The 15,310-nt window shown below is 54.5% G+C and overlaps 3 protein-coding genes across 4 annotated transcripts; 1 reads left to right on the top strand and 2 right to left on the bottom strand.

Moving 5' to 3' along the window:
• Positions 1-71: 71 nt before the first annotated feature.
• On the bottom strand, positions 72-6,643 carry IZUMO1 (izumo sperm-oocyte fusion 1). 2 transcript variants are annotated; one of them, XM_049901125.1, is made up of 9 exons: positions 4,384-6,643; positions 3,378-3,452; positions 2,674-2,760; positions 2,366-2,386; positions 1,758-1,838; positions 1,495-1,595; positions 1,110-1,263; positions 664-827; positions 72-96 (listed from the first exon to the last, which is right to left on the bottom strand). In XM_049901125.1, exons 1-9 carry the CDS (start codon positions 4,616-4,618, stop codon positions 88-90), a joined length of 927 nt encoding a protein of 308 aa, XP_049757082.1. In that variant the 5' UTR covers positions 4,619-6,643; the 3' UTR covers positions 72-87. The 2 variants fall into 2 exon arrangements, with proteins under 2 accessions (XP_049757082.1, XP_049757081.1); XM_049901124.1 differs by lacking the exon at positions 72-96 and adding an exon at positions 269-391 and having other exon boundaries at positions 662-827.
• Positions 6,644-6,770: 127 nt separating this feature from the next.
• On the bottom strand, positions 6,771-9,926 carry FUT1 (fucosyltransferase 1 (H blood group)). The gene is made up of 2 exons (XM_049901123.1): positions 9,802-9,926; positions 6,771-9,319 (listed from the first exon to the last, which is right to left on the bottom strand). The coding sequence occupies exons 1-2, from the start codon at positions 9,833-9,835 to the stop codon at positions 8,229-8,231; spliced, it is 1,125 nt and encodes a 374-aa protein (XP_049757080.1). The 5' UTR covers positions 9,836-9,926; the 3' UTR covers positions 6,771-8,228.
• Positions 9,927-12,544: 2,618 nt separating this feature from the next.
• Positions 12,545-14,155, top strand: FGF21 (fibroblast growth factor 21). Its single transcript, XM_049901452.1, has 3 exons — positions 12,545-12,779; positions 13,083-13,186; positions 13,865-14,155. The coding sequence occupies exons 1-3, from the start codon at positions 12,545-12,547 to the stop codon at positions 14,153-14,155; spliced, it is 630 nt and encodes a 209-aa protein (XP_049757409.1).
• Positions 14,156-15,310: the final 1,155 nt, after the last annotated feature.

Below are 15,310 nucleotides of genomic sequence, written 5' to 3' on the forward strand. Positions count from 1 at the left end.
AAACCCGGCAGGAAGAGCGGGGAGGGGGCGTCCTGTGAGGGGACCAGGCTTGGGGGAGGAGATCTGGGTAGGGCTGGCCCTGCCCCATCAAGGATTCTGGAATGACATCGCAGAGAGTTGCCCCCCTCCAGGACCCAGGCATCCTGGTGCCCAGCCCCTCCTCCCTCAGACAGGAGACCATCCTCAGACCTCTCCTCTCTGGGAACCAAAAGTTAGGAGCAGTCTGGAGGAGTGAGTCAGATACTTGGACAACAAAATAAATCTTTATTGTTTCTTTGAGACCGTGATCTTTTGATTTGGAACCTGAGGGTGTTGTGCAGGTCCCTTGCCAAAGGGGAACCGGGAGGGCTTTTAGGAATCCCGTTCCTTCCGAGGTCGAAGGAAAAATATCCTGGGATATTATGCAAATAGTGGAACCAGGTTAGGTCTTGAGTGAGGGTACCCCTCCCAGCCCCTCAACATGACTGTATTCTAGCAATCACCCAAGGCTCTCTCTCCCAAGTACCCCCTCTTCTAAGTAAGCCCCACCCTTTTATCTAAGCCCCACCCCAGTTGAAGTGTTGCTCTCAGTACTCAGTGGCTCCTAGACTCCCTCCTGCTCCAGGTGGCGGGAAGCCCCGCCCCTCACTCCAAGCCCCGCCTCCTTCAGCAGGCGGCTCACACGGTCGCAGTGCCGGCTGTCACCACTGCAATGCCCGAGATCAGCAGCCATATGAGATGGCGTTTCAGCATCTTGTCGGGATAGGGCGGTTGATGGATTGTGGTTATCACACCCGGAGCTGTGGTGGTCTGTGGCAGTGCTTCCTCCTGGATTCTTCTGGGCAAAACTGATGGAAGAGGGGGGAAGAGCAATCCGGGAAGGGTGTGAAGGCCTCACTTGAAAAAAGCAACACCCTCAACCCTTCCCCAGCCCCGTTGCCTTCCACGAGATAGTCACACCTCAAACTGCAGGAAACCTCACCACACGCAGAAGGAAATCTTGCCCATGTGGCCAGAGGCCACGCCTTGGGCAGAAGTCCCGCCCCCATAGCCTGAAGTCCCTCCCTGGAAGTGGACCCCAACATCCAGGGCCCTGAATTCTGCACTATTCTCAACCTAACAGCACTGACCTTTGACGCGAAAATGGATGATTGTGGCTGGGCTCTTTTTCACAGTGCCCAGCTCGCAGCGGTAGGTGCCTGCATCTTCTGGACCCACCATGGGCTTGGCCAGGGTGGGCTCTTTCCCCTTGGACACCAAGGTCTCAGTCTTGTTCTCCCAAACCTAGACCCAAGCTCAAGGGGTCACAGAGGCCTGGGACATTCAGGAGTTGGGGGAGTGGGGGGGTGAGAGATCATGGGGCCTCAGTGGGGGAGAAGGGAGTCCAAGGTTATCACTGGTCAAGGGCATGGAGCCAAGGGAGTCAGTGGAGGCCCTGGTCATGGTCATGGGTTATCATAGGTGCAGGGCAGTGGATGGGGAGTTCAAGGTTTACAGGAGTTGAGGGGGCCCCACCCTGTAAAAGCTGTAATCAGTGAGGCCTTGAGAGGCGCGATGCCAGTTGAGTTCACAGTCCAGGATCATGTCTTCCATTTGCTGGACCTCGACTTGGCGCTCTGGGTATGGGGAGTTACTACAGGACTCTCCCCTTCGAGGTCTTCGCCTTCCCCACCGCCTTACATTTGGCCCCTCGTTATCTGCCTGTAGTCTAGGCACTCTCTTAACTGGCCCTACCCCTCTCTCACCAATCCCCCCTCCGCTAGGTCAAGCTCTCTCACCCCCACAATCTTTGGATTTCCGGCAAGCGTGAACCTCCTTCTCGCAGTTATTACACCAGATGAGAGTCTGCAACATCAAACCTGAACGAGCAGGGTCAAAGCTTGCATTTACCTTCTAAGAAAACCCCAAAAGCCCAAACCTATTGCCCTCCAGTCAATTCTGACTCATAGTGACCCTATAGGACAAGGTAGAACTGCCCCACAGGGTTTCCAAGGAGCGGCTGGTGGATTCAAACTGCTGACCTTTTGGGTAGCAGCCATAGCACTTAACCTCTATGCCACCAGGGTTTCCATCTGCTAAGAGGCAGGAGCTAAAAGAATAGGGATGGGATGGGGCCACGTGTCCGATGCCAGGGAGGTCAGGCCAAGGGGCAAGGCTAGGATGCAGCCTAGTAGGAAGTGAGATGGAATGAGGTGCCAAAGAGAGTGAAAAGAGAATGCGACCCACTCCCCAAGAAGTCCAAGGTGGAGAAGGGATACTGGAGACCCACGAAACTCAGATATAGAGTGAAAAAAACACTCGGGCCTCAAAAATGGGAGAGGGAGAGGTTAGGTATTCATGGGGCAGGAATGGGGTTAGGAGACTACCTTTTATAATCCGAACTCACCACATTTATTGGGACAATAAACTGCCACGGAAAGAAAAAAAAAGAGTCAGATTTCTAAATAAAAAGGGATGGTAGTAGGGGTGCAGGAAGAAGCTGGGGGCTTGGACTGTTAAGTTTGAAGAAGGAAGGGCCTGAGTGCCTGGACTCCTGGGTCTGAGGGAGGAGGGGGCTGGGGGCCTGGACTCCTAGGTCTGAGGGAGGAGGATCCAGTGAGTGGGACTCCTGGGTCTGAGGGAGGAGAGGATTGAGGGGCTAGGGATGGGGACGCTTGGGACAGTGGAAGGTCGGGGACTGCAATCTTTTCTCACATTCTCTTAGGAAATGAGCAGACTGGTGGGCAAAGCTCTCCTTTTGCAGGTGCAACATCCAGAATAGCTCTTTTATGAAGAGTTCACCTGGGAAGAAGCAAGAAGCAGAATGGTCCCTCCTCCCCCACTCCTCCTCCTATCCCCATGCAAGGTGCAGGAAGTTTGCGTCTGTCTTTAGAACCTGACGTTCTACTTTCTTGCCTTCTTAGGGAAAGCAAGTGAAATATAATGCCAAGGAGCCCTGGTGGTGCAACGGTTAAGTGCTCTGCTGCTGTTCAGAAGGTTGGTGATTGGAATCCACCCAGCAGCTCCACGGGAGAAAGACCCTGTAAGATTATAGGCTAGAAAACCCTATGGGGCAGTTCCTCTGTTACACTGGGTCCTTATGAGTCAGAACCCACTTGACAGAACCTAACAATAACAACATAATGCTGGCCACTGTGCCACACAACACACATGTATTAATCCATTTCATCTTCACAGCAACTGACTGATGAAGGCACTGTTGCTATGGTCTCGATTGTAGAGATGAGGAAACTCTGAAGCTCCTTGAGCAAGGCCACACTGCTAGAAAGTGGCAAAACTGGGATTTGAACCTAGACAGTCTAGCTCCAGATTCCAGGATCTGACCACATGAGGCATCACCAGCCACCGCTTCCCTGAATGATTCCCGAATCCAACCCTCCCACATCCCCAGGATCTACCTTCTACCCCAGTGTCCATGATGCGTTTCAGATCCATCAGAAAACTCCAGGATGCCTTTTGCAGTGTGGGCTCATCTGTGGTGGAGATACCCATTGAGAAAACCATTGCTGTTGAGTTGATTCTGATTCAGAGAACCCATGTGACGGAGTAGAACTGCCCCATAGGGTTTCCTAGGCTGTAATCTACGGGAGCAGACTGCCACATCTTTCTCCCATGGAGTGGGTGGTGGCTTCGAACTGCCAGGCTTTTGGTTAGCAGCAGCCCAGTGCTTAATCACTGCTCCACAGGGCTCCTTGAGGAGGGACATGTTGTTGTTGTGTACCCTTGATTCCATTCCAACTCATAGCGACCCTATAGGACAGGGTAGAGCTGCCCCATAGAGTTTCCAAGGAGCGCCTGGTGGATTCGAACTGCTGACCTTTTGGTTAGCAGCCGTAGCTCTTAACCACTTCGCCACCAGGGCTCTGAGGAGGGGGATAAATCAAATCAAAACTGTTGCTGTCAAGTCGATTCCAACTCATAGCAACCCTATAGGACAGAGTAGAACTGCCCCATAGAGTTTCCAAGGAGTGCCTGGTGGATTCAAACTGCTGACCTTTTGGTTAGCAGCCATAGCTCTTAACCACTAAGCCACCAGGGTTTCCAAGAAGGGAGATAGGACCCCAGATTCTAGTGTCACTACCTCACTGGCCTCCTAGTCTTAGAAACTACAATACCCGTGGGGCTGCTGGGCAGTGATAGGCCTGGCAAGGGATTCGCCCCACCCCCACCCCTGCCATGTCTTCTGGGGGTTGTAGTTTTATCACATAAAACTGTGGGATAAGGGGTAGGGAACATAGTATTTACTAGTCCCAGGGAACCTCAGAATCTGCACCCCAGCCTTCCCTATTCCCAGAACCCATGGAGACCGTTCCCTCAGCCCCTTCCTCCCCTGGACTCAGCAGTCCTGCCTCCAGCCCCTTCCTTCCTCAAGGCCCAGAAGTCCGTGCTCTTCCCTGCCCTCACCAACAGCCCCCATGTAGGTTTCATCATCCTTCGGCAGTTCCTTGAAATCCCGCACTGCGGCCTCTACCCTTTTCATCAGGCTTTCCTGAGCCTCCGGTGGCAGGTGGTTAGGCAGGTAATCTGTCATCAAGCTCTTCAGCCCCGCCACTACCGAGGGCTCACAGATGATACAGCCAGGGGCAGGAAGCAGGCAACTGGCCAGGGCCACCACCAGTAGGGGGCACTGTGGTCCCATTGTGGCCTGAGAGCGTGATCCGCGTAGACCCCCCTCCCTCTCGCCCCAGGGAGGGTCCTCTCACTGAAAACCGAAGAGGCAAACGCTAAATGGAAAAAGGCCAAAACACATTTCAGTACACCCCACTGAGCCCCTTATCCATGGAGTCCCCAAACTGCAGAACAGATGATATTCATCAGATACCTCCAAAGTGGGGAATATGATTGAATCGTCAATCCAGGGGTCCCCAAATTTAGGGTCCTCATTGACTCTCAAATGAGAGACCTATTAAACAAGAGGTACTCACCAGTCCTCAAACTGAAGAACCCCCATCCCATGCAGTCTTTCCCAATACCCACACCAGAGACCACCAACTCCTCAAACTGATGTCATCCTGAACCTCCAACATTAAGTCGATGGACATTGCTGTGGTTGTTGTTGTTACCTGCAGTAGAACCGACTAGATTCATGGCGACCTCATGTGACAGACTAGAACTGCCCCATAGGGTTTTCTTGGCTATAATCTTTATGAAAGCATATTGCCAGGCCTTTCTCCCGCGGAGCTGCTAGGTGGGTTCAAACCGCCAACCTTCTGGTCTGCTGCCAAGCGCTTAACTGTTAGCGCCACTAGAGCTCCTTGGATCAACACTGAGAGCCTCCCAAACCTCCAAAGCCTGTTGCACCTCCGGCTGAAAACTCACCGTCCAAACCAAATAAACCAGCCAATATAAAACCAACCAGGATATTATCAAATTCAAAATTCCCTCAAATTAAATGCACCCCAAGCCCCCAAAACCTGATCACCCAACAAACGGTCTTCCAAACCCAGGGGGCCCTTGTCCACCCTTCTCCAAGAGTAAGGGACCCCCAACTTGCGGGGGCACCCTTATTCTTAGGAAGTGAAGAATTCCCATGCACCCTCAAAAGCCGCTGCCTGACCTTGGGTCCCTGTTATGCCCGCCAACACTACGGTTCGCTGAAAAGCCAAGTCCAGGTTCCGAGGACTTTTAGAGAATCCCGGGCCACGTCCTTCTATTATTTTCCCACGACTAAAATGAAGGATTTTGTCAGAGGTGAGGGTGAGGGTGCGTGGTATCTGGGGCTTTTCGATTGGGGTCTGAGTCACGGGTCGCGCTTCTCTACAAGTAGCTCCCGCGGCCTCCAGTTTACTTTCCACGTCGGGATCCGGAATTCCCAAGATATCTGGGCCCCGCCCAGAAGCCCAACTCTGAACCTGATTGGACCACAACAAAGATGGGTCTCGCCTATCGCGTCATGACGTCACAGAGGCGACCGTCTTTTCAAGCAAGAGCTTTCTAGTCGTCTACCGAGGGGAAGACCTCTGCTTGCTCCTGTTTCCCAGGACCTGACATCTCCCCTTCCTTGGCCCCAGGACCCAGGCTTCCGGCTACATGCCTTCTTTGAAACCTTGGCGTCGAGCTAATAAAACGCAGGGAGCGGCTGTTTCTAGCCCTAGGACTACGACTCCCAGAAGGCCCTGGGGTCACTTTCTCCAGGCAGCAACCGAGCAGCTAGAGAGTTTATTTTCCAGTTCTCAATCTTTCTGGCAGTGGTGGTGTATTCACCTTCTGGTTGTATTTTCATTTCAGCCAACTTCACAGCATTATGGGAAATGTAGTTCAAGAATTGTAGTCAGCTCACTCTTCACCTTCCCTCTCTAGTCTGTGGGGCTGGATGCCAAGGTCCTTGAGGGAAGCGTTGTTTGGAATCCAATACCGAGGGTTCTGGCAAAAGAAACTGAGGGCTCAGACCTCTGAGTTCTGGAAAGTCTCTCTCCTTGCCTTTCTGCCTCATTGAAATAGGCCACCAGAAGAACAGGGACAACTAGTAGCAAGTCATGTAAGTCTAGCAGCAGAGGCTGCCAGATCTGAGCAGGAGCAACGCCCCAAGACTTGGTGGGTAATAGAGTCCCCGGAAGCTCCCAACCTTCATCCTTTCTCTCTCTCTCACACACACATACACACACACCTCCAAGAAAGCTGCAGACTGAGGTTGGTGATCTGGGCTTCTAATTCATATCTCTTCGCTCCCACCTGTGGTAGCTGAGTTGGGAATGGTCCCCCAAAACTCCCTGATAAGATAAAGAAGGGACTTGAATTCTTGGATGGGTGAATGCGGGACATGAGCAGAGGTTGACTGAAATAAAGGTATATTCCTTCACCCTCCAAAAATGCAGGAAGGTGCTCCAGAAATCTGAGTGCAGAATCCCGTCCTCCTTGACCGGACCGTGTGCTCCTTCCTAGTTTGGGGCTGGGCGCCACGTCAGCACGTATAACTTTGGATCTTTTCATCCCAAACTTGCCCAAAGTTAAATCTAATAGTTCTGTGAATTCACACCAGCAGACATTTGTTGGCAAGGGGAGAGTACCTGTGGCTTTTTGCGAGCCCAGAAAGTATGTTTATGGTCCACTGACTCCCAGAAAACAGGTTCCAGTATCCCTAGCAGCCCAACGGCAGAGAAGAAAACCTCCTTAATTGTGAGAGGCAAACTGAACTTGGAGCCAAGGTATGCCATTCAGCCTTTAGTAGTTTTTGAGCTTTAAATAAAATAGTGTCCCTGGATATCTGGAAAGGCCTGTTCTTGAAGCTGGATCATTTAAGCAGCCATTTTCATGCCCCACCCAAACCTACTCCTCCCCAGTGTCCATCTGCTAAAAAAAAAAACCAAACCGTGGTGGATTTCCTGTTAGAGTCCTGCCCTGCTCACAAGCTGCTCCATATTTTCCAGAGCCTGTGAGCAGAACAATTGGCCAGCTAAAAACTGAAAAACTAAACCCATTGCCATCGGTTTCAACTCATAGTGACCCTATTGGACAGAGTAGAACTGCCCCATAGATTTCTAGGGCTGTAATTTTTATGGAAGCAGACTGCCACATCTTTGTCACACAGAGCTGACCTTTTGGTTAGCTGCTGAGCCCCTGACCACTGCACCACCAGGGCTCCTGCTGGCCAGCTAGAGAATTTATCTCCCAACTCTCAATCTTTCTGGCAGTGATGGCATGTTAACCTTCTGCTTGTACTTGCATTAAATTCTTCCTTGAAGTTATCTGGAATTCCAGAACTCATTCTTTCTTGAAGGGCCCTGCAGGGCTCTTCACAGGCATCATACCTGACCCACTCTAGAGTAAAATCCCCTCTAGAAGCATTCCAGAAACATGAAGAGAAGAGCTGTTGCATGCTTGCTCTAGAACAACCACTGAAGGACCAAATTCCATCAGTTCTCCTAGGACTCAGGGGAGGAACGCCACCTTTTCTAGAAAACACAAAGATGGTTAACAGTAGAGGATGCCCTGCTTCCTGGGAGGTAGCCTTCTAGAAGTACTTGGATATGGGCTGAGAAGAGCAGGTGGACACTAGAACTGTCACGAGCTCCAGAGATTGCTAGCAGTCAGGAAAAAATATTCTGTTAGCTCTAGAATGTGCCGGCAGTTCCAGAAAGCCACTCCCCTGCCACATCTCAAAGCCTGGCAAATTAGAATCACTCTGGGTAGGGGAAGGTGTGGTGCCCATGTGCTCCAGAAACACCACACACTTCTCCAGAAGCTGCCAGGTCTCAGGAGATGCATACTGCCAGCTCTAGATTAACCAAGATACTCCAGAAAGTCCCTGCCTACATCTGGAGTGGAGACAGGTCTGCGGCAATGCCCACCCACTCAGGCAGGAAGGCAGCCTCTGGCTTAAAGATCTTTAGGAAGTTGGAGTCCGGCAGGGTGAAGTTAGCAAGGTAGACAGTGTCTCCTCCAGCCAGGTAGGCAGCCCAGAAGCCAAAGGTGCCGATGGTCATGATGGTGTGGTTGCACTGCATGAGCAGTGCAAAGTCCCTCCCTGGTGAGCCCTCCTGCCCATTGCCAGCAAAAATTACGTCCCCCTGGGAGGTGTCAATGTTCTCCTGGCACCACTCCATGCCGTTGCTGGTGACCACAAAGATGGGGGCCTCATGCCGTGCCCGGAACCAGTCCATGGCCTGCTGGAGGTAAGCACGGTCACCCACCACACCCTTCCAGTGGTGGGGCATGATCTGCAGATAGTCCCCACGACGCACGTGGACCCCCACAAAGGTTCGCGGGGGGTTCCCAGTGCGGCCCAGGCGGAGCGGCCTCAGTATTCTCTGGGCCTCCTCCCGAAGGTGCTCATGGAGCGTGAACTCGCTGCGTATCTGTTCCCGGATATGGTGGAAGAAGGTCCAGGAGCAGGGGAAGCCAAAGAGCTTCAAGTGGGTGTCCTTCAAGTGGGCATACTCCTCGGACATCCAGTCGTGGAGTTTCAGCTTTCGCCAAGGCGTGTGCTTGTCCACCTCTGGCGCCAGCGTGGGCAGAGTGATGCGGAACACGGGGGCCAAGGCAGCATGCATAGCAGGCAGGATGAAGGCCTGGCGGCCATTGAGCTGGGCCAGGGCAAGCAGGGTGGCATACTGCCCCATCTGGTTACCAAACCGGCCATCTGAGTAGATGGTCCAGGTTCCAGAGAGGGAGGCAGGGCGCTGGGGATAGGAACAGCAGGTGTTGGTGGTCACCGGTGTGCCCGAGAGGCAGAAGATGGCCACTGGGGACGTCCCCAGGCAGCGGTATGGACACAGGACAGACAGGTCTAGGCCACTTAGAAAGAGGTCTTGGTGGATGTGTAGGAAGAAGGAGATTGCTGAGAGAACACAGACTACTAGGAAGGCCAGACAGAGGTGACGATGGCTGGGGGGCCACATGGCTGCAGGGGAGGAAAAGTGAATTAGCAGATAGATGCTCAGAGTCTGAGTAGGAGTCTCAGGGTGGAGGGGGCTGGGGGCAGGGACTCCTGGGTCTGAGGGAGGAGAAGCTGGGGACTTGGGATCTTGGGGAAAAGGAATGGAAGATGGCAACAATTGCGGTTTCCAGAACAACAGCGGTGCAGGATCCTGAGCCTTTTCCCACCTCTTGGAGTTTCCTGCTCCCTACCTGTAAGGTCCCCTGAAGTTTAGACCATTCCACCAGCCCCCTTTCCCAGGTGGACCTGTGTGAGTGGCTGAGTCCATCACCGGGAAGAAAGGAAAGCAGGGGCTGGAGATCCAGGACCACGTTAAGAATTTGACTCCCAGAGGAATCGGAGGTGAGGGCGGAGGACTCCCGGGGTCTCGGGGGCAAGGGTTGGGAGTGCGCGCTCCTGAGTAAGGCCGGATTCCTGGCTTGGAGACTCCCGCAACGCACACTCACCAGAGCTCCTTGAGTCGGCAAACTCAGCCCACATCCGGCCACCTCCGGAATCACAGACGCCAGGTCCCCAGGCCCAGAAGCCGTACCCTCCGCCCTGCCTCCCTCCACTAGCAGCTAGTGCTTGGGAAGGAGAGGAGTAGGAGGGGGCGCGCCTCATGTTCGAGCTTCCGCCCCCGCCCCGCCCCCGGCGCTGTCCAGGTACCGCCGAGGCGGGGCCGCCCCGCCCCGTTTCCTGGTGCCCAGCCTGGATGACCCGGGTTAGGGTGGCAGCGCCCGCCCCCTCTACTCTTGGGGTGCCGGGAGCTCGCAGCCGCAGCCCTCTCCACCCGCGTCCTCGGCCAGTCAGAAGTCTCCGCCCGGGCTGCTTACCTGGCCCCCAGGTACAAACATCCTTCCGTAGCTTCAGAGAGCTGGAGCCCGACTTCAATTCTGGACCTGGGCATTTCGGACCATCGCCCTCTCCTACCTACTCTAGTGCCTGGGCTTCCCAAGTGCCCACGTTACCTGGATGCACCCAGCCCAGCCACGCCCCAACCACTGTGGCAGAGCCCAGACACCTGGGTCCAGGTAGGTGGGAAGATCCTCCTCACCCTGCTGCGTCCTCCCTGGGGGAACTGAGAACATGTTTGCCGAGCTGCTCCTGGAGCAAATGGAAAGCCTGTTCCCAGTACCGGGAACCCAGGTGTGAGAGCCTCCAGCTTCCAGGTGGTCTGGTGCTTAGAGGGGCCACAAATGTGCCATCCCATCTGGTCCACACAAGGAAATCAAAAGTCCCAGACCCCTGCCCTTCCTTTCTTGGGATTCAAGAGTGTGTCAACGAACTGCTGTGTTCTAGACCAGCCACCCCAGAGGCCCTATTCCCAAAAGGCGGAATGGAAACATGCTTTTCCCTGCACCCCGCAGAGGCCCCGGCAGCTGCAGCAGTGAACAAAGGCCTCTCCTCTCCCTCTGCTGCCAACCTGGGGCTGCTTCCATTGTCAACACCGCTCCCCTAGCTCCCCCTACCCCCACTCATACCTCCATCCCCCTCGCATGACCAGCCTGACCATTGTCATTCCAGATGATGCAAAATGTGCAAGAATTTGACTTGACTTGCCAAAGATTTGACCCAGGAGTCTAGGCCCCCAGACTCCTCCTCTCTCAGACCCAGGAGTTTGTGTCCCAAAAAGCCCTGGCCCCAAGCCACCTCTTCCACAGACCCAGGGGTCAGGGACCCCAGCCACCTCCTCCCTCAGATCCAGGAGTCAGGGCCCCAAGGAGTCCTGGCCTCAAGCCACCTCTTCCTGAGACACAGGAGTCCAGATCCCAACCTCCTCCACCCCAGGACCCAGTAGTCTGGACTCCAACCCCCTGCCCCCTCAGACCCAGTAATCCAGCCCCTGGCCCCTTCCTCCCTCAGACCATAATTCCAGCTCCCAGACCACTCTTCCCCTACCAAGGAGTCCCAGATTTCAGCCCCCTCTTCCTTCAGACCCAGGAGTCGCTGGGGAGAGGGACCCCCAACTCCTGCCTCCCTCAGACCTAGGAGTCTGGGTCACCCAGCCCCCTCCTCCCTCAGACCCAGAAGTCTGGGTCCCCAGTCCATCCTCCTTCAGACTGCGAAGTCCAGACCCTGCACTACTGGGGGCTTCCAGGCAACTGGCCAACCCCACTCTTCAGCTCTAGCATCTAACTTCCCCTCCTGGGTCTGGCTCAGCTACAAACCCTGAGTCAGACCCTGGCCAGCCCTTCCCTTCTTCGGCTATTTTGGGAGCACCTGTCTGGAGCTCTGGGTAGCTTCTCTGGCGAAAGAAACACCAAGATTGCATCAGAGGTGGAGGAGGAGGAGGAGGCTGGACATTCATTGTCTCCAAGTCTGTACAGGGGTTGGTGAGGTGCAGGTTGGCACCAGCCCAGGGAGAGGTTGAGAGGCCTGGACAACCCAGCCCTTCTGAAAACTCTTCTTTCATGTGGCAGTTTTTGTTTTCAGAAGATCAAAGAGCCTCGTTGTCAGATCCCTCCCGCCCTACCCCCAGAAACCTAGACATCTAAATGGGATGGAGAAATTCCAGTTGGGGAACAAAATCTGCCTCAGCCAGTCTGGGAGGGGGTTTTATAGCATCCTAGCCCCCTCCTCCCTCAGACCCAGAAGTCCTGGTACCACCATTCCTCCTCATTTAAACCCAGGAGACCTGGATCCCACCACCTCCTCCCACAGACCCTGGAGTCTGGGCCCCAGCCCCTCCTGCCTCAAGATCCAGGAATCCAGGCCCCCAGCTCTCTCCTCCCTCCAACCCAGGAGTACTGACCCCAGCCCCAACTGCCCCAGCCCCAGGAATCTTAGCCCCCAGCCCTTTTCATTCTAAGTCATGGTGATCAGGTTCTCTTTCCTCCTCTTCCCCCAGACCCAGGAGTCTAGGCCCCCAGCTGGAAGGACCCCCAGATTACATCATCCATTCAGGCTGACCTGGCCACAGTGGAATTCTGGCTCCTGCCAAGTAGGTCAAATATCATGGGTCAGGCTTGGGGAGGGTGATTGGGCGGGTCTGTCTGGATATAAATTCTGGGGCTTCTGCATCCTTCCCAAAACACTGGGTGTCCTGTTGGCTGGGAGTCCATGAGCAAGAGAACCCAGGCATTCAGGGTACCCAAGCAGCAATCCTTAAACCTGCTCTTCCAGACCACCAGGCTCTGGAACCCAGTCTAGACCATTCAGCTCCTCAAATCTCAGACCCCAGACCTCGCCAGAGGACCTGAGCTGTTGATGGACTGGGCCAAGTTTGGGTTGGAGCACCCAGGACTGTGGGTCCCTGTGATGGCTGTCCTTCTGCTGGGGGCCTGCCAGGGACACCCCATCCCTGACTCCAGCCCCCTCCTCCAATTCGGGGGCCAGGTCCGGCAACGTTACCTCTACACAGATGATGCCCAGGAGACCGAGGCCCACCTGGAGATCAGAGCAGATGGCACAGTGGCGGGAGCCGCCCACCGGAGCCCTGAGAGTGAGTGCAAGGCAGGGTCTGGTCCTACCGTGGGGGCTGGGACAGAGCCCAGGGTCTTGGGAAGAAGGAGTCGGGGACCCCAATTCCTGGGCCTGAGGGAGGAAGGGGCCAGGGACCTGAACTCCCTGTTCTGAGGGAGAAGGGGGCTGGAGGCTTGTACACCAGAGTCTGAAGAAGGAGGGTGCTGGGGGCCTGGATTCCAGGGTCTGAGGGAGGAGGGGCCCGGGTTTTGTGACTCCTGGATCTAAGGGAGGAGGCGGCTGGGAAATGTCCTCTGAGCCCCTGACTGCTTTCTCTTATCAGGTCTCTTGGAGCTGAAAGCTTTGAAGCCTGGAATAATTCAGATCTTGGGGGTCAAGACATCCCGGTTCCTGTGCCAGGGGCCTGATGGGGTGCTGTACGGATCGGTAAGTTTCAGAGCCCCCTCCTCCCGCAAACTGCCATCACACTCTGGGATGACATGTCTGGCACTTCTGCCTGGCCCAGGCTGAGTTCTGTGCTCTCTACGTCCCCCAACCTCACTGGTACCCCCGGAGGTGGGAACTGTTGTGATCAGCGTTTGCAAGATGAAGACACTGAGGCTCAGGCAGGGACCTCACTGCCCCCAACCCATGAGGCAGGTGAATGGCCGAGTGGCCTGAGAGGCCAAGTCTTGTGACTCTGTGACCCATGCTCCTGACCACATGGGCTCCTGTGTGCCTGGCTTATGCCTGATGCAGGGACACTCAGGAGTCTCATGGCCCATGAAGTGACCGTGTGATCTTGGGTGGTGGCCAGGCCCCCTGCCTGGCCTCATGGAGCCCTGACTGGAACCTGGGCTGGAACATTCTTCTCTGTGAAGTGGGTAGAGGGATTTGGGCCTTGCAAGACTGCCCTAGGGTATCAGAGAAATCTGTTTTTGTTGTTTTGTTTCTGAGAGGAAAGGGTTGGATTTGGGGACTCCTTGGTTTGAAGGAGGAGGGGCTGGGTTTGGGGACTCCTGCGTCTGAGAGAAGAGGGGGCTGGGGGCCAGGAATCCTGGGTCTCGCGGCAGGAGGGTATCGAGGAATCACGTTGTCTCTGATCCCTGTTATTTGTCCCCCCAGCTCCATTTCGACCCAGCGGCCTGCAGCTTCCGGGAGCTGCTTCTTGAAGATGGATACAATGTTTACCGGTCCGAGGCCCATGGACTCCCAATCCGCCTGCCCTCCCACAACTCCCCATATAGGGACCCAGCATCCCGGGTACCAGCCCGCTTCCTGCCACTGCCAGGCCTGCTCCCAATGCTCCAAGAACCTCCAGGGGTCCTGGCCCCTGAGCCCCCTGATGTGGACTCCTCAGACCCCCTGAGCATGGTGGGGCCTTCACAGGGCCGAAGCCCCAGCTATGCCTCCTGAAGTTGCTTGTGGATTGTTACTGGGCCTCCTTTTTATTTATTGGGTTATTTATGTTATTTATTTTTTTCATTTTTCTTATGTGAGATAATAAAGAGTTGGAGAGAGGAAGATCAGAGTGAGCTCATGTGTGAATGTCTGAGGGAAGATATGAGACCAGGTTCTTCATCCCCCATGAACCCTGAAGGTCCCCCATTGCTGTAAGGCTGTGGGAAGGTCCCAGCCTCCCCCGGGGCTGTTTTCTGCTCTGCTTTAGTGTCCGCAGGGACTCTAGACTCTTCATGTCCTTTGACGGGACAGGCTTCACAAGCCCTCACCTTGTGTTAGCATCATGGAACTATATTTCTCAGATTACCAAAATAACGGAATTTTTATGTGTGTGACACTGTAGCGCCACACCTCATGGGAGGTGTAGTTTTCTGGATTCATTTAGCAGTAGGGATGAGAAGATAGCTTGGTCTTCAGATTTGGGGCAAGGACACTTGGGTTCGGGGGGTGGGGTTGGGTACCACTTTTAGGTCCTGAATGACCAGAAAGCTGAACACCTGGACACTTGGGTCCCAGGAGAAGAGCAAAATGAGAATCTAGACAGCCTGGCCTAAGGGAGGAGGGGGTTTGGACTCCAGGGACTGAGGGAAGAGGGGATTGAAGGCCAGAATGCCTGAGTCTGAGGGGTCTGAGACTCCTGGGTCTGAGGGAGGAGGGGCTGGAGGTCCAAATTCTTTTATCCAGGTCCTATAGACTTTGGAGTGAAATGACCATCATGTAATCCTGGCAAGCCAGTTGCCTGTTCTTCCTTTCCTCCCACACCTACTTTCCCGTGTCGTTTTTCATTTGCTGGTTGGGAAGGATGTGAGGAAAGGGAGTTGACCTACAGTTTCCAGGAAATCTTGGGTAACCCCCGGCTATGTCCCAGGTGTCTGACTACTACAGCCTCATGGGAGTTGTATTCTCAAGCACTTTATTTATCTCCAAGCTTCAGGGAGAGGAATTTTGGTTCAAAGGATGCAAATGGGTCCTTGAGGTTTGTAGGATTCAGTGCCCAGAAGAAGTGAAAGCCTGGGATCTTCTGGAAAATTTGTGATGAAACTGGCCTGGCTCAATGAAGGGGAGGGGAATTCACATGGAAACAGAATACTAGAGGCCCCCAAAACTAAG

This window comes from Elephas maximus, chromosome 11, assembly GCF_024166365.1.
Source record: "Elephas maximus indicus isolate mEleMax1 chromosome 11, mEleMax1 primary haplotype, whole genome shotgun sequence".
NCBI lineage: Eukaryota > Metazoa > Chordata > Mammalia > Proboscidea > Elephantidae > Elephas > Elephas maximus.